Source organism: Jaminaea rosea, assembly GCF_003144245.1.
Source record: "Jaminaea rosea strain MCA 5214 unplaced genomic scaffold BDZ90scaffold_1, whole genome shotgun sequence".
Taxonomy (NCBI): domain Eukaryota; kingdom Fungi; phylum Basidiomycota; class Exobasidiomycetes; order Microstromatales; genus Jaminaea; species Jaminaea rosea.
This window is the reverse complement of record NW_020289975.1, coordinates 932730-957939: the sequence shown is the minus strand read 5'-3', so window position 1 is coordinate 957939 and position 25210 is coordinate 932730. Positions and strand designations below refer to the sequence as shown.

General features: G+C 59.1%; 12 protein-coding genes across 12 annotated transcripts; 7 read left to right on the top strand and 5 right to left on the bottom strand.

Moving 5' to 3' along the window:
* The first annotated feature begins 245 nt into the window (after positions 1 to 245).
* BDZ90DRAFT_8395 (hypothetical protein) lies at positions 246 to 838 on the top strand. The gene has a single exon (XM_025509884.1). It carries the CDS (start codon positions 345 to 347, stop codon positions 699 to 701), a length of 357 nt encoding a protein of 118 aa, XP_025364883.1. The 5' UTR covers positions 246 to 344; the 3' UTR covers positions 702 to 838.
* BDZ90DRAFT_229283 (hypothetical protein) lies at positions 764 to 3769 on the bottom strand. Its single transcript, XM_025504997.1, has 3 exons — positions 3451 to 3769; positions 3249 to 3375; positions 764 to 3189 (listed from the first exon to the last, which is right to left on the bottom strand). The coding sequence occupies exons 1-3, from the start codon at positions 3655 to 3657 to the stop codon at positions 950 to 952; spliced, it is 2574 nt and encodes an 857-aa protein (XP_025364882.1). The 5' UTR covers positions 3658 to 3769; the 3' UTR covers positions 764 to 949.
* Positions 3770 to 4721: 952 nt separating this feature from the next.
* BDZ90DRAFT_229282 (nucleotide-binding domain-containing protein) lies at positions 4722 to 6072 on the bottom strand. The gene has a single exon (XM_025504996.1). It carries the CDS (start codon positions 6053 to 6055, stop codon positions 4754 to 4756), a length of 1302 nt encoding a protein of 433 aa, XP_025364881.1. The 5' UTR covers positions 6056 to 6072; the 3' UTR covers positions 4722 to 4753.
* A 72-nt stretch (positions 6073 to 6144) lies between these two features.
* On the top strand, positions 6145 to 6998 carry BDZ90DRAFT_8349 (hypothetical protein). Its single transcript, XM_025509883.1, has one exon. It carries the CDS (start codon positions 6250 to 6252, stop codon positions 6937 to 6939), a length of 690 nt encoding a protein of 229 aa, XP_025364880.1. The 5' UTR covers positions 6145 to 6249; the 3' UTR covers positions 6940 to 6998.
* BDZ90DRAFT_215522 (Aldo/keto reductase) lies at positions 6995 to 7968 on the bottom strand (the record flags this gene model as incomplete). The annotated part of the gene is made up of 2 exons (XM_025504236.1): positions 6995 to 7351; positions 7459 to 7968. The coding sequence occupies 2 exons, from the start codon at positions 7966 to 7968 to the stop codon at positions 6995 to 6997; spliced, it is 867 nt and encodes a 288-aa protein (XP_025364879.1).
* Positions 7969 to 8334: 366 nt separating this feature from the next.
* On the top strand, positions 8335 to 9879 carry BDZ90DRAFT_229280 (hypothetical protein). The gene is made up of 4 exons (XM_025504995.1): positions 8335 to 8993; positions 9068 to 9225; positions 9304 to 9445; positions 9523 to 9879. The coding sequence occupies exons 1-4, from the start codon at positions 8493 to 8495 to the stop codon at positions 9793 to 9795; spliced, it is 1074 nt and encodes a 357-aa protein (XP_025364878.1). The 5' UTR covers positions 8335 to 8492; the 3' UTR covers positions 9796 to 9879.
* Positions 9880 to 10060: 181 nt separating this feature from the next.
* BDZ90DRAFT_229277 (hypothetical protein) lies at positions 10061 to 11578 on the top strand. Its single transcript, XM_025504994.1, has 4 exons — positions 10061 to 10661; positions 10758 to 10915; positions 10994 to 11135; positions 11228 to 11578. The coding sequence occupies exons 1-4, from the start codon at positions 10158 to 10160 to the stop codon at positions 11495 to 11497; spliced, it is 1074 nt and encodes a 357-aa protein (XP_025364877.1). The 5' UTR covers positions 10061 to 10157; the 3' UTR covers positions 11498 to 11578.
* Positions 11579 to 11898: 320 nt separating this feature from the next.
* BDZ90DRAFT_257351 (hypothetical protein) lies at positions 11899 to 13254 on the top strand (the record flags this gene model as incomplete). Its single annotated transcript, XM_025507947.1, has 4 exons — positions 11899 to 12429; positions 12514 to 12671; positions 12750 to 12888; positions 12976 to 13254. 4 exons carry the CDS (start codon positions 11899 to 11901, stop codon positions 13252 to 13254), a joined length of 1107 nt encoding a protein of 368 aa, XP_025364876.1.
* Positions 13255 to 13355: 101 nt separating this feature from the next.
* On the bottom strand, positions 13356 to 15485 carry BDZ90DRAFT_225158 (hypothetical protein; the record flags this gene model as incomplete). The annotated part of the gene is made up of 1 exon (XM_025504653.1): positions 13356 to 15485. One exon carries the CDS (start codon positions 15483 to 15485, stop codon positions 13356 to 13358), a length of 2130 nt encoding a protein of 709 aa, XP_025364875.1.
* A 406-nt stretch (positions 15486 to 15891) lies between these two features.
* Positions 15892 to 19380, top strand: BDZ90DRAFT_257349 (hypothetical protein; the record flags this gene model as incomplete). The annotated part of the gene is made up of 1 exon (XM_025507945.1): positions 15892 to 19380. The coding sequence occupies one exon, from the start codon at positions 15892 to 15894 to the stop codon at positions 19378 to 19380; it is 3489 nt and encodes a 1162-aa protein (XP_025364874.1).
* A 148-nt stretch (positions 19381 to 19528) lies between these two features.
* On the bottom strand, positions 19529 to 21055 carry BDZ90DRAFT_225156 (DHH phosphoesterase; the record flags this gene model as incomplete). The annotated part of the gene is made up of 2 exons (XM_025504652.1): positions 19529 to 20031; positions 20095 to 21055. 2 exons carry the CDS (start codon positions 21053 to 21055, stop codon positions 19529 to 19531), a joined length of 1464 nt encoding a protein of 487 aa, XP_025364873.1.
* An 863-nt stretch (positions 21056 to 21918) lies between these two features.
* Positions 21919 to 24579, top strand: BDZ90DRAFT_8214 (PLP-dependent transferase). The gene has a single exon (XM_025509881.1). It carries the CDS (start codon positions 22020 to 22022, stop codon positions 24405 to 24407), a length of 2388 nt encoding a protein of 795 aa, XP_025364872.1. The 5' UTR covers positions 21919 to 22019; the 3' UTR covers positions 24408 to 24579.
* The last annotated feature ends 631 nt before the right edge of the window (positions 24580 to 25210 follow it).

Genomic DNA, 25210 nt, shown 5'->3' with positions numbered 1-25210 from the left:
CCCAAAGAGGCGGCCCAGCTCTCTGCCTCTCGCTCCTTCTTCCTCCTCTCACCCCGACTCTCGGCACATAGATACCTCGTCCTCGTTCTTTCGAAATGCAAGCAACACGACCCCTCCTCCTCCGCTCCACAGCGGCTGCGCGCCATCAGGCATCAAGTGGCGCAATGAGACCGACAGCGCCGCGGCTTATGGCGGCTACGCAGCCTCGGGAGTCAACGGCTATCTTGATTGTAGGAGCAGGACTTGTTGGAGCGTGAGTGTCACGAGTGTCCACAGAGTGGAATCATGGCGATGCGATGAGCAGGTCAGCGATCTCGTCGCGAGGCGACTAGGAAGGCAGAGTCATGCATCCAGACGTCAAAGCTGCCACCGAATCGGAATGCTCACGCCTTTCCCCCTCTCCCCTCCCCCCCGCCCCTCGCCTCATCAGCGGTATCGCAGCTCAGCTCCTCCGCCGGTCAGGCTCGAGTACCGACCCCACCGGTGGCAAGTGGGTCCGCGGAGGCTTCCAAGCCAAGATGGACCGCAAAGAGGCAGCACAGATCCTTGGTCTGAGGGAGACGGCCTTGACCCGCGCGAGGATCAAGGAGGCACACAGGCGGATGATGATTGCCAATCACCCGGATAGAGGAGGGGCACCTTACCTTGCTAGCAAGGTGAATGAGGCCAAGGATTTGCTCGATAGGGTGGTCAATAAGTAAGATGGGAGGAGTGGGAGCGAAGAGAGGGGGGAAAAAGGGAGGACGCGCGAGGAGACAGGGCACTGCGAAGGCCATTACCCATTGTACCACCATTGAGTAGCAACCGAAAGATAGCTTCACCATTGAGGCCGAAGATGTACGGCTATTACGGATCATTGTGGCATGCACACACAGTAGCGAGATGGCTGGGCGGACGGCGTATGAACGTAGAGTACACGAGGCAGCGCAGACCACCTCCACGCCTTGGATCAGTTTCTCCTTCTGGTACTCGCCCTTACCCTGCCGCCATCCCCTCCCTCATCATCACTGTCCCCCTCTCCCCGCTTCCTCCTCGTGCCTGCAGCCTTCCTCTCTCCTCCCCCATCTCCTGCATCGTCATCCTTGCCAGCCCGTCTCGAAGCCCTTGCCGCACTTCTGTCCTTCCTCTCCTCCGCAGCCGGGGCTGGGCTAGCAGAATGCTCTTCACGGCCCTTGCGACGCTCTTTGCGCTCTTCCCTGCGATCACGATCGCGTTCGCGGTGAGAATCATCTCGATCGGAGCGACGACGCCGTGATGAGCTTGAACCGGCTTCGTCTTCGTCGCTCCCTCTGTCGCGGCGCGACGAGGACGTCTTGGAGCTTCGACTTCTGCTTCCACTCCCACCGTCCTCCTCGTGCACAGACTCATGCCTTCCCTTGATACTAATTCCCACCTTGCCTTTGGCTGTCGATGTGGATGACGAGCCTCGTGTTGGGGAAGCAGGCTCCACACTCCTCAGCCTGCTAGGCTCGCGCGACCTCCCCGCAGCGCCGCCGCCACCACGGCGTTTAGCCCCAGTGTCATCCGGGTCGCGTGACTGACTGCGATCCGCAGTGGGTGCAGCGCCTCCTGCTCCTCCTCCATAATCAAGAGCGTCTGCACTCCCAGCTCCTGTGTCACGGTCATTGTACCTCTTCCCTGGATTGCGAGGGCCCGTCGGCACGTTGGGAGGAAGCGAGCGGTCCGCCGCCGGACCTGTTGGGAGGGGCTTGGCTGCGGCAGAAGGAGCAGGAGGAGGGCTTGCAGCGCCTCCTGCCGGGGCAGCACCTGAAGCTGAAGCAGCAGCAGCAGAAGCCGGACCAGTAGGCGGAGGACGCGGGGACGCTGCGGATGGTCCTGTAGGTGTGGGACGTCCTGCTCCTCGTCCCGCTCCGGAGGGACCCTTTGGCGCACCTGCTACTCCCATTCCACGCCCGCGCCCAGATGGACCTGAAGGGCCTGAAGGAGGGGCAGGGCCTGTTGGCAGCTGGTTGGGTGCAGACTGATGCCCCGCCATGGCATTCACGTCCAGCCCAGCCATGCCAAGGAAGGCTGCCATATCGCTCGACGCCATTCCAGCAGGGTTGGGCACGCCGAATTGCGAGGCTGGAGTTTCCTCAGAGTTGTCCTTGTCCTTATTCTCTTCCTTCACTGGTGCTGCAACGCCGTCTTTCTGCTCTTGTGTCTCGTTGGCATCGGACGCATCGTTTTCTCCTGTGCCGGCTACATTGTCGCCTTTGACTTCCGCCCCTGCAGCAGGCGTCGCGCTTCCTCGCTGACCTGGGCCGGAGGGAGCACCTGGAGGTGGGCCTGCGCGGCGTGGTTGTTGCTGCGGTGGTTGCTGGGAATTCATCGCCTGAGGCTGCATCTGCGGCATCTGGGGCTGCTGCTGGTTGATCATGCCCGGCCCTCCGTTGAAGGGAAAGCCACCTTGTCTCCCTCCTTGACCGGGGAACATGCCTCCATTCATCCCATTCATGCCGCCATTCATTCCCATTGGTCCGAAGCCGCCTTGCCCACCAAAAGGCCCCATCATCCCCTCCATTCCGGCGCCCATGCCTCCATTGGCCATCATCTGGCTCATGAACTGCATCTGCTGCTGCGGTGGCATCTGCGCCATCATCTGCGGATTGAAGCCGCCCATCCCTCCGGAGGGACCACCACCGCCATTGCTCATCATCTGCAGCATCATCATGGCATCGTGTCCCCCAACGCCTCCTGCACTGTTGCCATTCATTGCAGCCTGTTGCTGACCGCCCTGCTGCTGTTGGCTCTGCTGCTGCTGCATCTGCGTCTCTTCCCGGCCTTCGACGATCCCCCTCTGCTTCCTGCCATAATCGCGCCAGCTCATCTCATCGAAGCCATAGTTGAACCAATCGCTCATGTCCGCGCCTGGTCTTCTCCAGGGCTTCTCCGGGAGAGTCGTGGGATCGATGTGATAGATGGTCATCTGGTCACCATCGGCCGTTGTGCCAGGGACGGCTAGGACTTGCGGACGAGGGTTCAGGTCGATCTTCGGAGCCGTCGTGGCGGCATGAGGAGGTGGACCTTCCGGAAGGATGGGTGGTTGGGTTGGGGGAGGAGGGAGAGGTTGGTTGTTGGTGCTGCCCAAGGGGACGGCTGCTGCGGACGGAAGGACTTGGGGTTTCTGGTCTACAGGGTCCCCTCGCGAGCGTGGTGTGTATTCGGATGTGAAGGTGGACACGGGCACTGCGGAAGATAGCATATAGTCAGCCGATGTTCGCAGCGAGCCTTTCCGGGCGACTCACTTCTCGAAGCATTGTTCGTCTTTGTTGGTGTAGACGAGGCAGCCTGAATGGGCACTGGCTGTGGTTGACGTTGAGGCGGTGGAGGCTGCTGACCATCCATGGGCGTGTCCATGACGATCTCGAGATCCTGTAGAGGACAACGAAGAGGAAGGCGTGAGCGGGTTGCAAGTATGAGTAGTCGCGGCCATTGTAGCGTACGCACCGAGTCGCTATCCTCTTCCTCTTCTTCATCCTCCTCTTCTTCCTCTTCCTCGTCCTCATGGTCCTGACCATTCTGTCCAGCCCCTTCATTGTCGGGCGCCGTCATGTCCGCTACGGCTGGCTTTGCTGTCGCAGCTTCATTCTGCACTGGCTGAGCCGACGTTGCTGGGCCATCGTCACCGTACAGGAAAGCGTCGTCGTCATCCATTGCAGCGTAAGACTATCGAGCCAGTCCAGAGGAAGAATGGGAAAAGCGGGTTGAGCAGCTCCTCTCTGTTGGTGCAAGGGCGCGACAGGATCTTGAATGGACGAAAGCGAGGCGCCAACCAAAGTCGCGATGTCGCCCTCAGCCTCCGTCGGTCGAGCCGTGTGCGAGAGAAGCAGCTTACGTAATACACGCCTCGAATTAGTCGCGCTTCCTCTGTCCGCCGCCGCTACTTCTGTCCGCTCCACGCGTTGCCATTCACTCGAGAGTGATGAGCTCAGATGGCGAGGCGGCATCCCAAGCTCGAGAGGGGGCGAAGGACGAGGCAGGACCCTCATCAAGACTGGCCGCATCAGCAGACTACCATGGCAACTCTTCCCTCGCTCACCTTCTCCCGCCACCAGACTCGACCTCCTCCCCCTTCTGGGGTCTCCCTCCTGACCCCGGCGACAGCCAAGAGCACCTCGTCGACCCGCTGCTCAAGGCCAAGCTAGCCCACTTTCACGACTTGAAATCACGCGATCCACCGACGCACTTCAACGAGAGCTTGCTGGGCAATCGTTCCTTTCGCAACCCGCATATATACGATAAGCTCGTCGCCTTTGTGGGGATTGATGAGAGAGCTTGGGGAAGGGAGCGACATCCGCGAGATCAAGGCGAGAGGGGAAGGGGACTGCCATGGAAAGAGGAAGACACAAATCCGCAGGCAGACCTGCCCTCACGACTGGCTGAGGAGCAACGCCGCTATACTGAGGCTCGGCAAGCGCAGCAAAAGGGGAGGTCAAGGATCGATTTCGCTGAGGCTCGTCATGAAGATGCAGGGTCATCAGCTTCGACGCCGGACCGAGGTGGTGGCACCAGAGATCGGTCACAAAATTCTTCGTCGTCGTCAAGCACCGTCGCCTCAGCTGTAGAGCGAGCCAGGCAAGCGGCAAGGCGGGTCGAGCAGATTAGGAGCGGGGCTGCGTCCTCGAGACCCTCGTCCTCTTCCTCGTCGTCATCCTCGGATCGTCACAAGCGAGCGAGGGGAGACGAGGAACGTCACCAGATGCGACGCGACCGCAAGCATGAAGATCGGTGACGTCGCTCGATTCCATGATTACAGAGACGTCAGCCTCTCCAACACATGGCTCATCACAGGCAGACCCAATTGCTCCCTCATTATGTCCCTTCCTTCGAACGCAGCCCCCCATGAATTCTGATACCCATACCCACCGAAGCCATACGCTAGCACGACTTGCACATCCTCACCTTGGCCACCCGCCCTCGCGCTCATGTCCTTGCCGGCAGCCTGCACCACAGGCCCGCCCTTCCTTCCAGGTCTGAAGCCCACATTCACCGCCAAGATGTCCACATCTTCTCCCCTCGCCTGCCCACCAGCTGCTCGGCGCTTGTCCTCGCGTACGAGCCCAGGACAGATCGCCAACGCCCTCGCCAGGATCTCGCATGTCGTCTCCTCTCGCGGGCGAGGATCGTCATCCCCTACAAGACGCGTCCCGCCTACGATGTACTGGCCGCGCGAACGTGGGATGAGGTAGAGGTCTCGTTCCCCGCAAGAGTTGGTGCGCGAAAGAGCTGGCCAGCGCGGTCTGCTCGGTCCTGAACAGTCGTCGTCGTCACCGCGAAGCTCGAGCCACGGCGCGCTCACGAGGACTGTCTGTCCTCTTACTGGGAAATGATTCGCCCTGTCCTCCTTCATTTCAGAGAGTTCCGCCGTGCCCAGCCCCGTAGCGACGAAGACACCTTGCACCCTTGACCAGCCTGCTCGGCGCTTCCCTAATACGTCGCCATCGCAGATTTCCACAGCTTCTCGTATCGAGGTGACTGGAGAGGGAGCTCGTAGTAGTCTGCCTCCTTGCGCGATAAATTGCCGCTGGAGTGCCGGCAGGTAGCGGGGCACATCAAAGTCGAGCGTGTCAAAGTGGTGCGCTGCGTCGAAGGGAGGGGCCCTCCCCTCGGCAGACCAGGGTTGCGGGAGCTCTCGACTTTGTGCGTGATTAGGATACATCTCGAGTACCTCCTGCGCCCGCCTCTCAGCTTCTGTCGTGACAGGATTGGCAAAAAGTTCCGTCTGCCTCACCCATACCAGTGGGCCTTCAGCATCCTCTCCTTGTCCTGCAGGGCCCGCGAGCTTCTTGATGACATCGAACGTCTCTCTGTCCCACCTACACTCCCTCTCGTTCATCGCTGAAGAGACATGGTGCGCCCCAGCCCATGCAGAGGCGTAGTGTGCCGGCGAGGGCGGCGGTGCAGACGAGGTTGCGGAAGAGGACGGATCAGAGGGAAGGCAGGTTGAGAGGAGGGAGACGTCGCAGTCGCCCGCATCCTGCATGGTGAGGGCGAGGGACAGTCCAATCACCCCGCCGCCTATGACGAGGATATGCTTCCGTTCAGATGCCATCGCGGGTGAGCTTGAGTTTGTTGACTCGCTCGATGCAAGATCAAGAGCAAAAGCAGCTAACGCGCTGCATCGTCGCTCTCAAAGGCGCTGGTCTGTGCTTTGCTTCCGCCGGCGTCTCGCGACATTTTCTCCTTTCCCGTCTTTCTCTCCCATTTTCATCTGACTTCGTACCCTTCTTACTCACGCCTCACGCAATGGACGGTCCCTCCTCTTCTGATCTTATCAGTCGATTCGCCGACGTCCAGCGATCCCTCCAAGAAGCCAATGCTGAAGCATCACGCTACAAGTCCCTCTACGAGGATGCAGTCTCCCAGTCCGCTGCGTTGAGGAGGCGCGTAGATGAGCTGGAAGGGCGATTGGCACGATTGGGAGGTGAAGTCAGCGAGGGGACGGGGTTGAGCTTTGGCGGACCTTTCGCGACCAACGGTGACGGAGCAGGAGTGACCGGATCAGAGGGAGCAGCAGACATCAACCTGGGCCTAGCGGATCCGCAGCGTCAAGCTGTCCATGAGCAACAGCAGGTCCAGCAGATGAGGGCGATGCTGCAGGCTCATCGTGAACAGGAGCAAAGGGAGAGCGCGAACTCACTACCAGAGGTCAAAGAGCTTCCAACACACATCTTTTCAGATGAGGACCGCGCCGCTCTCGCTAATCATGTGGCCGAACTAGAAGGTCATGAGGGGGAGGAAGAGCAGACAAGGGAGCTGGATGAACCGTCTAGCAGTGCAGCAGCTTGGATTGACGCGGGGATGCCCGCCGAGGAGTATGCTGGGCTAGAGCAGCCAGATGGAACCGCTACCTATACCACTAGCGGGGTCCCGCGATCCGACGATGCGTCGCTTGACTTCGCCGAGTACGCAGACCTCTCACCACCCGCAAGCTAGATGGACACCAACATGCACCTGACATTGCAGCCATTCGATTGAAGCACGTCACTGCTCAAGGTGCCTCTTGACTCATCGTCTGCACCTCGACGGCGCCGCTCTTACCCCTGTCCAAGCCATCAAGCGTCTCCATCTGCTCCTTTGTCAACTCCCACCCACCCGCCAGCGCCTCAGCATTCTCCCTCTGTCTCCCCTCATTACTACTCTTCGGCAGTGGAACAAGCCCAGATTGGATGGACCACCGCAACATCACCTGTGCAACCGTCTTGCCTGCCGACTGAGCGACAGATTGGAGCGTTGGATCCGAGTCGTACTCTTGGCGAGCGAGGGGACAGTACGCTTGACAGACGATGCCCTGCGACTCGCAGTAGGAGCGGAGGGAGCGTTGCGCGAAGAAGGGGTGGCATTCGATCTGGAGTGGGTCGAAAAGTCATGATGACGTAGGAGGACCAATCAAAATCGGCAATGGGGATCAGCAGACCGTGCGATGTCATATGGAAGGGTACGACGCCTACTCACCTGGTTGCACACAGGCAGCACTCTCGGCTTGCTATCCAGCAGCTCCTTAATGTGATGCTCCCCGTAGTTGCTCACGCCTAGCCTCTTGACCTTGTGCGGCACCAGTTCACTCAACCCTTCCCAGGCCTCGAGCCTCGCCTTCTTTCCCCCATCCGGAGCATGAATGAGCACCAAGTCCCAATACTCCAATCCTGCCGCCTCCAGACTCCTCTCGATGGTCTTCGCAGCACTAGCGCCCTTACTGAATGTCTTGGTCGTAATGAACAACTCTTCTCTCCTACCGGACTCCCGGGCGTACTGCCCCACGTAGGACTCGTTGCGGTAGTATTGCGCCGTGTCGATGTGCTTGTACCCGATGGACTCGACAGCAGAACGAAGTGCGGTGACGGTCGAGGGGCCCGTCATTTCCCACGCTCCGATGCCAAAGCGGGGCATGGTGCTGCCGTCGATTAGTGGTAGCGTCGAGGCGAGAGTGAGCTTGGACCCTGCTGCCGGGGCAAATCGGGACATCGGCGTCGAGGAGCTCATGGTCGTTGTTGTGAAGTGTTGGTGGTACTGGGGAAGCGGAGGCAAGAGGATTGCGGTCGGGCTATGCTGTGTGAGAAGTCGAGGATAGTGACGACGAGAAGTAGCACAGCAGCGCGCTAGTAGCATGCGAAGGCGATAAGGGTGCGATCTGCGATGAGGGGGGCTGTGTTAGAGTGAAGTGAATCGTGGTCGAGGCGTCGTCTGGAGGAGCAACGAGCACCGCCGCCGCGGTCTGCGATGGCGGTGGAGGTAGGTCGTTTGGCCCGGGAGAGGAGCAGCGGCCACGAGATCTGGATCGAGGTGCATCGGGGCTTGCGCCAACGCGGGAATGGAAAGCGACTCGTTGATTGATCCTTGCAGTCGAGTCGTCGATCCTCGTATCAAGATGTGAAGAATACAAAAAGGGGCCCAACAGGGCCCTTGACCACCTGCTCGGTACCATCATTCACTCACATTATCGACCAGTCTCCGACCTGCTCACCCGATCAAGCAAAGACTCGATCCCGATGCCCATCATCGCCAGGAAGGACAAGGACGACTCACCACTCTCCGCGAAAGGGGTTGAGTTTACCCTCCTCAGCATCTTCCCAAGAAAGGGCGGTGGCTCGGCCAGAGCCGGCGGTAGCGTCCACTCCATCCCAAGCAGCAGCTCTGGTCGTTCAAGCTCGCACGGGGTCTACTCCGGCTCCTCTTCCTCACCAAGATTTATCCCGCCCGGCTCATCGGGGCGAAGTATCCCCTACGCAAGCCGAAGTAGTGTAGGCTATTGCTACGGCAATGGCTGTACTGCGGGCCGAGTTGGTAGCTACAATGCAGCTACCTCGGCCAATGCTGGTGTGCCCCGTGGACTTGTGCCCGCTCCGTTGGCTTTTCAGGGTAGGCCTCAGGGTGGCGTTGGGAGGTCCGATATCTATGGTACTGCACGATATGGGAGTGGCATCACTGGCGGCTACAGTCCCCGCCCATCGTACGCAGGGGGGACTACCGCTGGGTATGGCTTTCCTTTCGTGAGTGTGCGCGCGTGAAGAAGACTTGGTGAGACGCCTTGCTGACTTGCGCTCGACCGTGGCTTGACACACAGGTCTACTGGCCAGTGTCTTGGCCCGGTTATCCCGATGCAGGCTACTACGGAAGCGGTGCCTACAACAGAACGGACCGCCCTGGTGGTGCAATCTCGGTGCATGTCCTCGGGGTGCCGCCCGGTGTCAACCAGACGAGTAACAACTTCATGCTCTACGGGTGAGTGGAACAACTTCTTCCTTCCTCGCAGCTCATCGCCCTTCGCTGACTTCGCTCCGTCTCCTCGCGCACCCGTAGAGATGCCAACTCGAACACCGCGATCCTCAAGCACCTCGTACCCAATTGCAACGTGACCTGGAACTCCCAGCCCCTTTTCGGCGTCAATCCGAGGCAGGCAGTGCAGTATTACCGTGGCTCGAGCTATGTCCTTCTCCTGCAGGTGAGCCATCCTATCTCGCTCGCTACACCTCACCTTCTCCTCACCATACCGATACACTCCCTCCACTACGCGCTCAGGGCTACAACAACTCCCAGCCGGACAGCTATACGACGAACAACGCTACGGTCATCACCACCCCCGTCACTCCCTTGCCATCGACGGTCAACATGACATACTTCAATTGCCTCAACAGGACGCTAGGAATGGATCTACCCTTGCCGTATGAGGATTCCGCCGGTACCGTGGTCAAGAATGCCGCCCTCGGTATGGCTGGAGAACCGATGATGGCCTTGCAGACTGCCTGGGTGGCTATTCTGCTCGTGGTACTCGTGCAGCTGCTCGGTCGCTAGACTCGCCAAAGACGGTACATGTACATAATTTCGATCGGATCATATATCAATATACCTGGATTCGTAATGCCACGCAGTTGCAGTAGCGTGTGTAGGACCTGCTACGATGAGGCTGTGTAGAAGCGGGCGAGGACGCCAAGAGGTTGAGGCATCGGGCGCTGCCGCCGGGTGAGCGGGGGTGGAGGTCTGAGATGAAGGGCGCAATGCGGTGCGGCGAGATCTGACTGCATCGGGCTTCTGCGATAGACTAAGCTCCGCGCTTCACAGTCGATTCCATCGATTTATATTCCTCGACTCATCCAGCGTCATACCTCGCTGCGCCCTCTTCACTCAATCAGCCCATCTTTCGCATCAAATACACCATGATCATCGCGAACCACGTTCACGGCCGCGGCGACGGCTCCACCCTCTCCACGAACGGCTTCCACTTGCCACCCCTGAACTTCCTCCCTAGCGGCGGCGGCGGGCGAGGAGGTGGCGGCGTGAGTAGTTCGGGAGGATCGCGCGGAGGCTCTTCCTCCTCTGGTTCATCATCGTCTGGCTCCAGCAGCGGGTCCTCCAGTGGATATCGTCCACCAGGCTCTTCAGGCGGCTCCATCCCCTCGTCTTCTCGCTCGAGCGTAGGTACATCTTACGGGAACGGCTATACGGCTGGCTCGGTGGGCTCCTACTCGTCCGCGACAACAGCCAATGGCGTCTCGCGCGGCTTCACACCTGCTGGGTCGGCTTTCGCTGGCCGAGCGCAGGGAGGGCTAGGAAGAGGGGACATGTATGGATCGGGCAGGTACGGCAGTGGCTATGGTGGGGGCTACGCCTCTCGAGGAGCATTGGTCGGGGGCACCACGGCTGGATTTGGCTTCCCCTTTGTGAGTAGCCACCCCGCGCCCGCTGTAAGGCGGGACAACAGTGAGGCCCCCGCTACGATGGGACGCTTGCTGACCGAGCATCTTTGCCGCCGTCAGGTTTATTGGCCCCTGGCATATGGTGGCTATGGAGCAGGTGGCTACTACGGTAGCGGCGCGTATAATCGAACAGATCGGCCCGGGGGAAACATTACATCCTCTGTTTTGACCGTGCCCGCTGGTGTTGATCAGCAAAGCAACAATTTCATGCTCTACGGGTGAGTCGTGCGTGGACCAAAGCGAGTCGTTGGCTCGACGTATTCACACGCACCTGTGTTTCTTCGCCCCGCCCGCAGCGACTACAATTCAGTCGTTGTCGTCAAAAAGGAGCTCGCGACTGCATGCGGCGTAGGCGATCAAGATCAGACCAACTTCACCGTCAATCCCAACCAAGCCGTGCAGTACTATCGTGCTTCAAGCTTCGCACTGCTGCTTGATGTGCGTGTCCATCCGTGTTACTTTCTGTCTTTCGCCCAAGCGTCCCAGCACGCTGACCACTTTTGCACCGCCTCTTCGTCCTCTCGTCGCAGGGCTATAACAATTCTCAGCCCCTCGACGTACCTGCAGACAATGCCACGACAGTAGACGTTCCCCTCACTCCCTTGCCCTCGACGGTCAACACAACCTACTTCAACTGCCTCAACGCTACACTCGGCAAGAGCCTGCCCTTGCCCTACGAAGACTCCGCTGGCGCTGATGCTAGCGCGGCAAGCGCCATGATGGGGCACCCGATGATGGCGCTTCAATCAGCTTGGGCTGCGATGATCTTGGTCGTGCTGGTGCAGCTGCTCGGACGATAGCCGGATGCGCACGGCTGGTGACGAGGTCGCTTCGGGTCATGTACTAGATACCACACAATCATAATGACGTACGCCTCTGATGATGATCCTCTCCATCTTCGCTTGACTGGCGTGGAAGCGAGTACGAAGCGAAGGAGGTCAAGGTGTCGTTCCTGACGATGAGCACAGCCCACCGCGGGCGGATAGACGACGGGAATGCAGATGTGACGTCTGAAGCACGAAGGTGCAGCGGCGCGTCAGGGTCGGTTGCGTGAAGCCCCGCAGTTGATGGTCGAACCCGCTTTGATCCGGTCCCGCGTTCAACAAGATTCAGAGGCTGCTGAAATAAAGCTACTTGTCCCTTCCACAAGCTTGGGGCTAGCCATGACCACTCACATCTCAATCTGACCTCATTGACTGGTATGCCCATCATCAAAAAGGACAATGGCCCTCTCTTTACCGAGGGCTTCAATCTGCCACTTATCAACTGGCTGCCCAGCAGTGGCGGCGGTGGTGGTGGTGGCGGCGGTGGTCGAGGGGGAGGCAGCGTGAGCAGCGGATCGAGCAGTTCAGGCGGGTCACGCGGCGGATCTTCATCTGGCTCCTCATCGCGAGGCGGCAGCACGTCTAGCGGTAAGAGCGGTAGCGTAGGGTATCGTCCTCCCGGCTCATCGGGCGGGAGCATTCCTTCTTCTAGCCGGTCAACCGTCGGTACCTCCTATGGAAACGGATATACGGCTGGTACAGTAGGAATCTACGGCTCAGCGACGACAGCAAACGGTATCCCGCGCAGCGTCGTGCCACAATATTACAACTTCTCTGGTCGACCGATCGGGGGATTGGGAAGGGAAGGAATCTATGGGTCAGGGCGATACGGGTCTGGATATGGGGGAGGGTACTCATCAAGGGGACTACTCGCTGGAGGCACGACTAGGGGCTTTGGATTTCCATTCGTGAGTGAGGCGCGAGAGACAGGAACCATTATCAAAATAGAGCGACGCTCATGCTGCTCTGCTTCTTTGATCATGCGGTCATAGATCTACTGGCCTCTGACTTACCCTGGCTATGGCGATGCCGGGTATTATGGCAGTGGCGAGTACAACCAGACGGGTCGTCCCGGTGGGCGAATCAAGACATCTCTTCTCCTGGCGCCCGTCGACGTGGTTCAAGCGAGCAACAACTTCGTCCTCTATGGGTGAGTCGTATGTCCATTCCTCGACGTCGTTACTCGTTCATACTGACTCGCTTTATCAACCTCGGCCCTCGCCTACAGCGACGATAATTCCGTCGTGGTCGTCAGGAAGCATCTAGCCACCGCGTGCGGCACAAGTGATGCCGAGCCCAAATTCGCAGTTGATCCCAACCAGGCCGTGCAATACTACCGTGCTTCGAGCTTCGCGCTCCTCCTCGAGGTGCGTGACCGCTTCGTCCCTTCACCACATGATTCCGGCAAGGCCGCTGACCCACCATCTCCCTCTTCACTTCTCGGACACGTACAGGGCTACAACAACTCGCAGCCGCTCGACGCACCAGCGGACAATGCGACAGCGATCAACGTTCCGCTCACTCCGCTGCCCACCTCGGTGAACATGACTTATTTCAATTGCCTCAACAGCACTCTAGGCCAATACCTGCCCCTGCCATACGAGGGGGTGGATGGTTCTTATGTCACGAACACCGAGAATGCCGCAAGGCGAGTGGCTGGTGAGCCGATCTTGGCACTCCAGGCTGCCTGGGCGGCAATGCTGCTCGTGGTACTGATGCAGCTAGTGGGATGATAGGAGGACTTGTTGACGAATACTTGATACCAAAGATACCACGAAATCGCAATGTGATGATCTTATTGACGACGACAGACCGATTCTCTCGGCCTCGAACCTCACGGCCTGCACGCAAGGTCGACGCGCATCAGCGGATGGTCCGTCTTGATGCCCGGTCGCCAAAAGCTGACGCTGCTCGCCGAGAAGAGAGCAGACTTTGCGCTGCTGCAATCCTGGTCTTTGGCTGCGGGCGGGCGCACATAGGTGTGGTCGATGCGACTGAGAGCCGGGATGGCTGCGCTTGCTGATTCGACATCTTCGTGAGAATCGCTCTCTTCCTCCTCCGCCGCCAATGCTCCCACACCAGTCGGTCTCTTGCCAACGTACGGCTCCTCACCAGCAGCTGTACGTCTCAGCCTCAAACCCTTCCTATTCTTCCTTCTCCACCTCATATATTCCTCCTCTCCCTCTCCCTCCAGTCTCACGAGGCCTAGTCTCCGTGTCGACTCCTCGATGACCGCGAGCCGAGCCTTGGGATACCCCTTGACGACTATGGCTTCCTCTTCCTCTACCCGGTCGGGGTCCCGCTCGCCTGTCAGAATGGGTGCTTGAGGCTCGTAATAGACATTCGTGTCGCCTAGCAGGACATCAGCTCGGAGATGGTCCGGTGGGTTGACGAATGCGTCCAGCAGGTGGGCGCTGTCGATGGATTTGCCCATCGAAGGAGGAAGGTAGACGGCGTGGATCACGATTGGTGGCGGAGTGACACTTGTAGACGCGCTCGTGCTCGTCGAGTTTCGGGCAAGCGAGAACGTCAAAGAGTACGGCGTGATGCTGAGCACGACCACCCGACTCGCCACCTGCGGAGGGCAAAGTAGCATCATACCGCCATTGCAGCGTGGAATTGCCCCAGGATCTGCATCTTCCTTGTACGGAGTCGGCACTGCTGAAGCGAGGATCCAGCCGGCGTGGTCGGTGGTGAGAAGGCTATTCATCATCAGAGATCGAGGGCGCCAAGTCTCGGCAAGGATCATGATGTGGGAGAGAGAGGAGACTTGTGCTGTGATGGCAGAGGTTGCTGCGGTCCGAAAGGCTGAAAAGATGACGTGCCACTTCTCAGCATTGAGACTGTTGACGTTGAGGTAGGAGATCGTCAAGCTCTCGTGCTCCTCTTGTCGGAGAGGCGAGCGCATCAGAGCAGCTCGGAGCTGTTTCAGCTGCTCATCAGTCGAGAGAACCGGCAGCGGCTCTACGGGTGGAGGAGGGCCGCGAGATGCTCGAATGATGACTTTGCCCCGGATAGGCTTGGGGAGACCGGGTCGGCCGTGCATATTACGGAGATAACGACGCTGTGTTTGACTTTGAGGCTTGTAGGCGATGCGCTTGCTCGAACTCGAGCAGGACTTGACGGATTTCTTAGAGGACGTCGCTCTCTTACGTCTACGACGAGGCTCCGGCTCATCGTCTTCCACGTAGGCTTTGCGCTTCTGCGGTCGAAGTGAGGCAGGCGTAGCCTTCTTGCCCCGCGGCTGGCTGTGGGGGCGCGCTCGCTGTGGTGGCGGTGGTGGCTCGAAGGCAGGTATGGTGATGGAGAAAATTGTGCTCTCCGTTGGAGGCTCGAGGCTAGCCAGCAGCTGCATAGCATTGTTATCGTCGACAACAGTGTCAGGCGATGGGAGGTCAGTGTCTTGCCCATCAATGAACAGCTCGATGTCGCCTCCGGCCGCGTCATCTGCTGTCTCTTGCAGCGCTATCTGCTCCAGATCGACGTCCGGCACCAGCAGACCTGCCTGCAAGGCGGCCATTGCCTGAACATGGTTGCGCTGCGCTTGTCCAATCCGCGCATGGAACTTTTTGTTGACCTCGTTGCCATGCTCTGCCAGCGCTTCAATCGCCAGCTCGCAGCCCTTGAGCAGCGTCGCGGCCGTATCGCGTTGAAGTGTGGTGGTCGCCGTGCTGCTGGTGGCCCTGATATATGGCTCAAGAACATACTTGACGAAGTCGGCGCAGGACATCGAAAAGTTGCGCATGTCGAGACAATGCTGATGATCATAGCGACGATGGCGTTTAGCCGTCAAGGTTTTGCGACTAGGCTGGGACTTGCCCCAATTCTTGTACAAGACGCCTCGCTGCCGGCATTTTGGGCACGCCAGGCGGCTGCGATACTGCTTCATAAGACTGTCAACCCATTGCGTTATGGAGAGGTAGGTTGTGAAGTTGGGAACGGTGGGTAACAGCGAGGACGGCATGGTGATCCGCTGCCGCTATGTGCGAGGAGGGTGAGGGAGGGGAGCCAAGAGGGATTTTCCCTCCATCTGGTTGATAACACCATGGCTGATTGACACGTCGTGTCGCGTCGCGTCACTTCGATGACACGATCGCAAGTGCCTGACAGGGCTTGACGAGATTGCCGTCGAATAAAGTGATGAGTGATGGTGAGTGATGGATGGGAACCCGAGGAGGCTCTTCTCCCTGGCCCGTGCCCGCCTTGTCTGTCTGAGGGCGGACTGCAAGTTCCCCCTGAGCCGTCGACGATCCGAGCGAGGAAGCCATGCAGCAGACTCTTGCCGCCATCAGCACCAACTTCAAGATGACTTTCTCAACCGCTTTTGCCTGTCATTGCCATAAGCAGCATCACCGCCACCAGCAGCAGGCATGGTTATCCCTGCCGCTGCTGCCACTCGACCGCCTCGGCCGCCCAAGCCGAGTCACCTCTCCGTCGCCTTGACGGGCACCCTCAACTCCGAGGCTCTTAGGACATACATCCGTGCTCAGGCAACAGGCAGCAGTATTGCCGGCTTCTCAACCATCGGTACCAAGAGCACTCAGGGAAGCGACGACGATGACGAAGACGCCGACCAATGGATGACGGCTCGACCACCGCATACACCTATCAAGACGACGCCCCTTGAGTCCCTATTTGGCGATGATGGTGGCCAGCATCATCGCTCTTTCTCGTCCATTCCCACTGTCAAGGGGCGACCAGTACCCTCGGTTGCACTTGCAGAGGACGACGTCGCCGAAGACGATGCTTTAGCGTACGCTTCCATCCCCGAGGCGCCTCTTCATTCTAGAACGTCCACTGATGCAAGCTTTGCGACGATCAAGCCAGCATCGTCTTCCTCAGGACAGCAAAGGCCAGCACTACGCCCCGAGTCGCTGGTACCAGGAATGCTTCTAGCTTGGGATACAGGTACGACTTCGAATGGATCAAGCCCGCATGTGCATGAGCGCTCGAGAGCGCCTTCGGTACTCAGCGCTGGTGGTGACGAGGGCATGCGATTCTCACAGTGGGACATGCAGGGCCCGGCGGCGAACGGGAAGGCTGACGCTGTCAATCAGGAGCAAGAACAGGACAATGAGGTTCATGGGTCTATGCCCCCTGAATCGATGGCTGCTCAAGCGACTGAGGAGCCTCAACCAACGGAGGAGCAGCTTACAAGCAACAGCTCGGCCGAAACCACAAGCGAAATGCCCATCCAAGCTGAGCCTGTTCTAGCCGTGGCCAGCCCATCTGTCGATGCTCCAGCAGCCACGAGCTTCTATGAACTCCCTGATGCGCCAGCTCCCTCTACCTCGGCCAATCCCCTCCCTGCCGGGCGACCAGCACGAGCGCTGTTTGCCATCCAAGGGGAAGCAGCCTTTAACGAGCTGACTCTCTCTGCGGGTCAGACGTTCAACGTACTCAATGACGATCTGCAGGGCGGTTGGAGCTTGGCTGTCGTCCCTGACCAGACCACACCCGATGGATGGAGAAGAGGGCTCGTCCCAAATGGCTGGTATGCCTTTGAGCGAGAAATGCTGCCGCCGCCGGCAGTGGATGTTCAGGAGGCGGCCACTACGATCAGCTCGAAGGCTGAGCAGGGAGAGGAGGACCACAGCAGCTACCTTGCTGCACCATCAATCGCCGCGACTGCGCTCTATGCCGAGGGTCAGCTTCACTCGCCGACCGGTCAAGAGCAAGATCTCTCACCAGAAGCGCTCAGCGAACAGATGAGTGCCTCAAGACCTGCAGAGCGCTCTAGAGCGACGCTAGCTCTCAGCCAACTTGTGCCTCCACCATCAGACCATGGGAGGGTGCGCTCCTACGATGGCAGGTCAGACGACAGCGGCAGAGCGGGCTCGCTTCGCGGTATACCCAGCATGCCTGCCATCGATAGGCGCGGCGACGATCTCGATGACAACGACAGAGCGAGCTCATCCTCGCTACCATCCCGTCCAACCCCATCTCTCATCCAACCCTTCTCGCGCTCCTTCAACCGCTTCTCCCCCTTTGTCAGCAGCGGGGCAGAAGCCTACCTCCTCTCGCCAGACGACGTGGTCAACTATCATCACCATCAACACCGCGAGCAGCAGCGCTCCGGCTCCAGCTCAGACTCCTCCTCCTCTCCCTCGGTCCTACACTTGCGGCACGGCTCCTCTCCCTCTTCCCGCTCCTCTGAGATCGATCCGACCACAGCCGCAGTACGGTACGAAGTAGAGACTAGCCTACACGGCGAGCTCCGTTGGCGTGAAAAGGTCGCACGCTTTTGGGTAGAAGTGCACTCAGCGCACTACTTCAAGCCAAAAGCGAGGAGAAGAGGCTGGTTGATGGACAGCGAGGCAGAGGGATTTGTCGTATTTCAGGTCGCGACGAGATTCATCTCCGAGCGCGGCGGGGTCGAGCGTGAGAACGAGGAATACAGAGAGGCAGCTGCTCCGCCCCCGTCAGACCCCGAGTGGCCTTCAGAGGAGCCCGTGCAGGTTTTGACGGTATCCAGGCGGTTCCAACATTTCGTCTGGCTTGCTGCTCACCTCGCTGCTACCTATCCCATCGTGGCGTTGCCCCCTCTACCAGCCAAAAGCCGATCGAGACGCTTCGATCGAGGCTTTATCGAGGAGAGGCGCAAGGTGCTATCAACTTTCCTCGAGCGGGTGGCGCGACACCCGCTACTAAGGCAGGACGAGGCGATTGTCGCCTTCTTGACTTCGGGGGCTGTTGAAGAGAGTGGGGACGACGACGTCACGACAAGTACGAACGAGGAGTCTCTCTCCTCCTGGGAAGAGTGGGTCAAGGATCACGTCCAGCAGCAAGCCTTGACCAGCAGCGCCACGACGTCGGCGGTACCAGGCGCCGACCTCTTTGCTCGCTCTCTCCATCCCGAGTTCGCCATCGATGCAGAAGACGTCGAAGTCGAGTGGACGGCGGCGGAGAGATGGGCCAGCCTGGCAGAGGAAGGAGTAGCAAGCTCGCATCAGGATGCGCTGCTGGAGACGATGCGACGCTTCCGTAATGATGTGTCCCGGTTTTCGGAGGGGTACAGATCCCTCGGCCGAAGTCTGCTGAAGCTTACGACTCTCAGCGATGGCGATACCGCTGCGACCAGCAACAAGGGAATGCGCTCACCTAGGCGGCCATGCTGGTGCTGGCGGCCCGCTTGCACTTCTTGCTCAGTCCTCACGACCTGCCTTCAAAAAACCGCCGATGCCCTTCAAGACGTAGGGGCAATCCAGGACAATCAAGCACGCTCCTCCCTCCTTGCACTTCACGAGCGTCTCTGGTCCATCAGCCGTCCGCACGCTGTGCACGCCGACCTGTTTGACGTTGGGCGGGAGACGCTCAGCCGCTACGAGTTGGCACGCAACGCGGATGCCGCAGCCGCCCTGACGCAACATCAGAGGGCGGCAAGCAGCTCCAACAAAGCAGGCAGCACGGCAAAGCTACCGGTGGAGACGGCTGAGCTTCTCGCTTCCAAGGCAGAGACGGTTCTCAACGTCGCTATGGCGGAGCTGGAGTGCGTACATAGTGACAAGATCGAGGACTGGGCGAAAGTCGGGCGTGATGTGCTTGATAGCCAGATTGAGATGCATCGTGCCGCCTTGGAAAGGCTGGAAGCGGCCAGGGAGGAGTGGACGGACGAGGCTTGGCGAGAGAAGGCGGCCCAGGTCGAGAATGGCCAGATCAGAGAGGCGTCGCCCTACTTGGAGGATTTGAAGGCGGCAAGGGCTGCTCCGCCTGCCCCGCTTCCGCAGCCGACTGCGTCGATCCTGCCGCCGGGCGTGATCGAGCGTGGCATCCTCAGGCCGGTTGGGCTTGCAGGTGACTACGTGCTTTCGGTGATGGGCTTGGGCTCGCATGCGGCCGAGTTCAATGAGACGGGGTGAAAGACGAGGGGTGCGCGTGCGAGACTCTGGCGCCAGGGGACATGTCGGCGCTCATGTAAAGGGTAATGCGTCTGCGTTCCAATGTCTACAGCATGAGACGGGTATTGAGCAGTATAGAGGCGAGGAGCATCACGTGTCACACGCCCCATCAGAGCCCCCACTTCTCGACGGCATCATCTACGATGGGCCGAATGAGCTTTCTCCCACCATTCGCAACAGTGTGCGTCCACACCATCTGTCTCGGACCCAAGGTGGCTTTCCCATGCCACGGCTTGGCATTGAGGACGTCTGAGGACTCTATTGCCTCAGAGATGTGGGCGAAGAGAGAGTCGGCGAGTGATTCGGAGAGTCGGTGATCCGGGCGAGTGACGAGGATAATTTGACGCTCTTTGATCTTGCGCCCTTTGCGTTTCAGGGGAGAGATTACGTCTGCCTCGTCTAACTCGTCCTCGTCCTCGTCTTCATCCTCGTCCTCGTCGCCCAGCCACATCTCCTCGACCTCCTCGCCGTCCTTGCCCACGTAGCGCTTGAACGAGTTGAGGGCCACCGTGGCGTCTGCATGGATCTCGCTCGTCCAGTTGCGCTCGATTGCGAACCAGTTCTGGGTGGTCTGATTGGGAGTGATGCCGATTTGGTAGCTGAGTGAATAGGCTGAGAGAAGCGTAGAATTTAGTGAATGTTCGCACCTCCTCGTCAGGTGCGGCTGCTACTCACGAATCGAAGCAAAGCCCAAGTGAATGTCTGGCTTGTCCTCTGGCGTCTCGACGATGCCGCCTTTCCAGTCCCTGCGCAGAAGATCGCGCACATTGAGATGGTCTAGATCCTTCTTGGCATCCTTCAATACATCAGCAATGTCTTCCATCTTATCGTACATGCTCTCGTCCCTCCAAGCGGAACGCCTAAAGAGCCTCGAGGCGACGAACTTGTCCGTCGGCGTAGCCACCTTGCTCTGCAGCCCTTTCGAGTCGATGGCAATGGCAGAGAGGAGCAGTTCGAGAAGCTCATGCGGCAAGTGATACTCTCCTTCGGGCAAGTTCTCGACCTCATTGAGCATCTGACGGCCGACGAGCGTCGAGCAGCTAGCCGTGGGGAGGAAGATGCGCGGTGATGCATGTGGAGCGTAGTCTCGATCGACGTGGTGATCAAAGATGGAGAGAATCGTAGCATTCTCCCAGTCTGCGACGGGCTGAGGGTGGTCGACGAGGACGATGCCGCGAAGCAATGGTGCCAGTTCGGCCGCCGGTATGGGCAACTCATCGAAGGTGAGGAGGTCCTGGTGGCCTGGGCTCATCTTGACATTCTCCAGTGCCAGCTTGTTCTCTGGGCGCAAGTCGAGAGCATCTTCTGGTGTCTGAAGAAGACCAATTGCTGGCTTGGATGGGTCGACGTGCCCTAGATGGTAGGCCCAGGTGAAGGCCGACGCCATTGAATCAAGGTCGCCCCCTTCGTTGCCCATCACTAGAGTCCAATTGGCCGCATTGCCTTTGGCGATGTCTTCAAGAAAGTAGGCCTTGGTGGCTGCGGACCATTCTGAAAAGTGTCCGACGCCTGCTGGAATTGAGGATGAGGCAGAGGGTGAGGCGAGGAATGGGACTTGGTGAGTGGAAGCGGCGATGCTGAATGGCGACGAGGCCGCGACAGCGAGGGCGGCCAGGATGAGATGCTGCGTATACATGGCGGAGGAGAATGCGCGAAAAGAGGATGGTGCTTAGCTGAAGAATGAAGAGCCGCGATGATCCATGCCAGAGTCAAAGACGTCGATGTTGTGCCAGTGAGAAAAGGAGCGAGCGAGTGAAAGTCGCTATGGAGCAAGCGTGGGCCCCTGCATAGCCGGAGACTTGATTCAGAGGGCGGGCCATCGCCCGCCTTGGCAGCTGCCAGAGAAGAGCAACTGGCCGCGGCCAACGACGTCAACTTGGTCTCTCGACTCGTGAACCTCTCTCATTTTGAGACTTTGTCCGCCATAGCTGCAGCATTCGCATCAAGAAACGAGAAGATGCTTGCTCGCCAATTGAAAAGTGTTGGGATTGCCCCCCCTGCCTTGCAGACCGACCTTCTGTGGGCCGTCGTGTCATCAAGGATGCCAAATTTGTCGTGAGGCTTGCTTGCCTCTCTGCCTGCCTGGCTTGCTCTTGGACGGGATTCTTCGGCCCGCGAAAAGCGTGTCTTGCAGCGAAAGGCGGCGGCAGCGCCAAAGGCTCGCCATTGCCGCTCTCGTCTGCTGCCCCCACAACGATGGCGCGAGGCTTGAGGAAGCGCGGCTGCCGCTTCGCTGACGGATACGAGACCCAGAGAGGACAGACAGACAGACAGGACCAGAGAGAGAGAGAGGGAGAGAGAGAAGCGCACACCTCATTCGTCCTTGCTCTCTCAACTTGACTCTTCACTATCTCTTGGACATCGACATCGACGGCGCACCACTTTCCTTCATCCCTAGTCGGGGGCACAATTAGCCCCTCTGATCTCAGCGCGCTTCATTGCTCCCGGCGAGCCCGTCTTTGAGAGAGAGACCGCCTAGAGTCGCAGCAACAGCAGCAATATTGTTGCCGCTCTCAGTCGTTCCTGGCGCGCTGCTTGCACTCGCACCCGCACCCGTAGACCCTGAGCTGCGCCGCAATTCCCTCGTCTCTTAATCAACAATGCCTTCCTTGAGGAGCAGGAAGCCGGCTCACTCGTCATCACCTTCGTACGACAGTACCCAAACTATCAACGGCAACGGCAACGGCAGCGGCAGCAACTCGACGTTGTCGTCCTCACCCTCTTCATCATCATCATACGCCAAGAAGGGATTGCCTACCGTTGGCGTCACACAACAAGACGACAGCGATGGTTATGCTCCACTGAGCGACCTCGCTCGGGGTAGCATCAATGGCGCAGGGGCAGCAGAGCATGCCGCTGCTCTCAACGGCCACACGGGGCCTTGGACAGTCAATGCCGTCAATGGGCATGGCGGTGAAGATGAGGAGGAGTCACAGCCGCCCAGCTTGGGCACTGGTTCCAGCGCTAGCATCGAATCGCTCGAGAGCGTACAGTCGAGCTACCAACGCAAGGCTATGCTACAGCAACAGCAGGCAGCTGGCATTAATCCGACAAAGGGCGTAAACAAGGCAATGACAATGGCTACAATGGCTCAAGCTGGTATCGCAGCCTTGCCTGGCAACGATCCGAAAGCAGCGTTTGCAGGCGCTACTTCACACGACTCATCGACCGATGGCACCCCACTGCTTCATTCCGAGTACGGCTACTGCCCGAACCAGTCCTATCGCCATACCTCGCAGCACCCGCCTGGCGCACCGCTACCGAGTCCAGAGGAGGAAGAGCCATCATACTGGGTCGTTTTGACAACGTACATTTCCTACCTAATCCTCATCGTCATTGGACACATGCGCGACTTTGTCGGCAAGCGCATCTTCCCAAAAGCCTACCGTCACTTGGTCGAGGCAAATGGCTATGCTGCCCTCAATTCGGACTTTGACTCCTTCTACACTCGTCGGCTGAAGGCAAGACTCGACGACTGCTTCTCTCGTCCAGTCACCGGAGTATGCGGTCGCACTGTCCTGTGCCTCGACCGAGTGACCGACGACTTCAATGCCTCGTTCCGCCTTACGGGCGACAAGACGCGAGCGCTCAACATCTCGGCATACAATTACCTCGGCTTCGCTCAGTCGCACGGAGGATGCGCGGATGCCGTCGAGGAGTGCCTGAAGCGCTACAGTGTCTCATCATTCGGCTCGAGGCTCGGCGCTGGCTCCCTCGACCTGCAGAATCAGGCAGAGAAGCTCGTGGCCAAATTCGTAGGGATGGAGGACGCCGTCATCATCTCGATGGGCTTCGCGACCAACTCAACGACAATCCCTGCCATTGCCAGCCCGGGCACGCTCATCATCTCCGACGAGTACAATCACTCCTCGATCCGCTTCGGCGCTCGTCTCAGTGGTGCGCACATCCGACAGTATCGCCACAACGATATGAAGGCGCTTGAGTCTCTGCTGCGCGAATGCATCTCGCAGGGGATGCCGCGAACACATCGCCCTTGGAAGAAGATTCTGCTCATCGTCGAAGGCCTCTACTCCATGGAGGGTACACTCGTCAACCTGCCCGAGGTTATGCGCCTCAAGGCAAAGTACAAGTTCTACCTCTACGTCGATGAAGCCCACTCCATTGGCGCCATTGGTCCCAATGGACGAGGCGTATGCGACTACTTTGGCATTGACCCGCGTCGCATTGACATCCTGATGGGCACGTTCACCAAGTCTTTCGGCGCTGCCGGAGGCTACATCTCAGGCAGCAAGGAGCTCATCAACCGAATTCGCCTCACAAATCACGCCAATGTGTACGGCGAGACCCTCGCCCCACCGGTCATGACGCAGATCATCTCCAGCATGGCCTCAATCATGGGCGCAGGAAACGATCCGGCAGAGAAGGCTCTTCTCCCACCTTGGATCGACCTCCCCGCCCGCCTCATGGACGGCAGTGAAGGAAGGGAGCGTCTGCGTAGGCTGGCATTCAATGCACGCTATCTCTCTTCGGGATTGCGCAAGTTGGGTTTCATCATCTACGGTCATCGTGATTCTCCCATCATCCCGCTGCTCATCTTCCACCCGGCAAAGATGCCACTCTTCTCCCGCATGATGCTCGACCGCTCCAGAAGCATCGCGCCCAGCCAACGCCCTGCAAGCTTCACGGTCGTTGAGGAGCGAGACGGCGAAGTGGACTCCTCGAAGCTCCCCAAGGGGATGGACGACCCAGCCGACCTCAACCTGGCAACTCGCCCTGCTCGCCCTCCCATCGTCGTGGTAGTCGTCGCTTACCCGGCTACGCCGCTCATCTCGTCGCGCGTGCGTTTCTGTGTGTCGGCGAGCCACACCAAGAAGGACATGGATGACGTGCTGAGGGCATGCGACGAGGTCGGAGGACTGCTCTCGATGAAGTACGGCAGTGGTGGACCGGGAGGGCAGTGGGATGTCGAGGAGGTTATTGAGAGATGTGAGGACCTGGTCAAGTGGGATGGTGAGACGCCCATCTAAGCGAGCTGTTCTCGGTGCAAAGGAGGCAGGCAGAAGACGGCAGCACAGAGAGGCTTGCCCACAACGACGTCGTCGACGAACTCAGTGGCCGGTAGCGGTACGCAGACTGAGGGCCGGCGGTGTCTCGTCGTCGTCATCCCCCGATGGACAGAAGTTATACGCACGCAACGCTCGTGTTGGCATCGCGCCAGTTCCCTTTGAGCACCAGCGCCCACTCTTTCACTCCTTGTATGCTTGCGTCCCTCGCAGACAGAGTATTCCACATTGTGCATTAGACTCAAGTTGCCTGTGCGTGTCCACCGTATCGAGCCACGTCGAGCTTTCGGGCACAGCATGGTGCCCCTCACGCGTGCGCCAATGCCAAGCCAGACTGTGCTGGCCTCGAGAGGCACGCGTAGCAAGGCGGCGATGATGTCCACAACGGTGAAGCGACAACGATGAAGCAAGGTGTTGCACCTTCACACACCAACCCTTTCACGCCATCGCGGACTCCCCGGCGTGAAGCGTGGGACAGCAAGCCAAGAAAGGTGGCGCTGGTGACGGGGCCCCCGCTCGTCGCGTGGTCGCAAGATGCAATCGAGCCAAGGTCTGTCCTGTCTGCGCACAGCCCAGCTAATGGCCAAGTCATTCCGAACGGCCGCGGGTCATTGCGACCACATGGCCATGGTGACGACGGCGTGTGAAGGATTTGGCAGGATTTTAGCTCGACAAACGGGCCGCTAGCAAGCAGCAGCAACAGGCAGCAGCCGTCACGCAGTGCCATAGGGACCTTTCTTTGGACGTGTCAAATGCCGACTAGAGTG

What these genes read in the sequence shown, in the direction of transcription:
- BDZ90DRAFT_8395 (XM_025509884.1), top strand. Translation starts at nt 345, where the DNA reads ATGCATCCAGACGTCAAAGCTGCCACCGAATCGGAATGCTCACGCCTT.
- BDZ90DRAFT_229283 (XM_025504997.1), bottom strand. Translation starts at nt 3,657, where the DNA reads ATGGATGACGACGACGCTTTCCTGTACGGTGACGATGGCCCAGCAACG. An exon ending in AGGAAGAGGATAGCGACTCG is followed by an intron (nt 3,376 to 3,450) that starts GTGCGTACGCTA and finishes TGTCCTCTACAG; the next exon opens with GATCTCGAGATCGTCATGGA. An exon ending in GACGAACAATGCTTCGAGAA is followed by an intron (nt 3,190 to 3,248) that starts GTGAGTCGCCCG and finishes TATCTTCCGCAG; the next exon opens with TGCCCGTGTCCACCTTCACA.
- BDZ90DRAFT_229282 (XM_025504996.1), bottom strand. Translation starts at nt 6,055, where the DNA reads ATGGCATCTGAACGGAAGCATATCCTCGTCATAGGCGGCGGGGTGATT.
- BDZ90DRAFT_8349 (XM_025509883.1), top strand. Translation starts at nt 6,250, where the DNA reads ATGGACGGTCCCTCCTCTTCTGATCTTATCAGTCGATTCGCCGACGTC.
- BDZ90DRAFT_229280 (XM_025504995.1), top strand. Translation starts at nt 8,493, where the DNA reads ATGCCCATCATCGCCAGGAAGGACAAGGACGACTCACCACTCTCCGCG. An exon ending in CTGGGTATGGCTTTCCTTTC is followed by an intron (nt 8,994 to 9,067) that starts GTGAGTGTGCGC and finishes CTTGACACACAG; the next exon opens with GTCTACTGGCCAGTGTCTTG. An exon ending in AACAACTTCATGCTCTACGG is followed by an intron (nt 9,226 to 9,303) that starts GTGAGTGGAACA and finishes GCGCACCCGTAG; the next exon opens with AGATGCCAACTCGAACACCG.
- BDZ90DRAFT_229277 (XM_025504994.1), top strand. Translation starts at nt 10,158, where the DNA reads ATGATCATCGCGAACCACGTTCACGGCCGCGGCGACGGCTCCACCCTC. An exon ending in AACAATTTCATGCTCTACGG is followed by an intron (nt 10,916 to 10,993) that starts GTGAGTCGTGCG and finishes CCCCGCCCGCAG; the next exon opens with CGACTACAATTCAGTCGTTG. An exon ending in GCTTCGCACTGCTGCTTGAT is followed by an intron (nt 11,136 to 11,227) that starts GTGCGTGTCCAT and finishes CTCTCGTCGCAG; the next exon opens with GGCTATAACAATTCTCAGCC.
- BDZ90DRAFT_8214 (XM_025509881.1), top strand. Translation starts at nt 22,020, where the DNA reads ATGCCTTCCTTGAGGAGCAGGAAGCCGGCTCACTCGTCATCACCTTCG.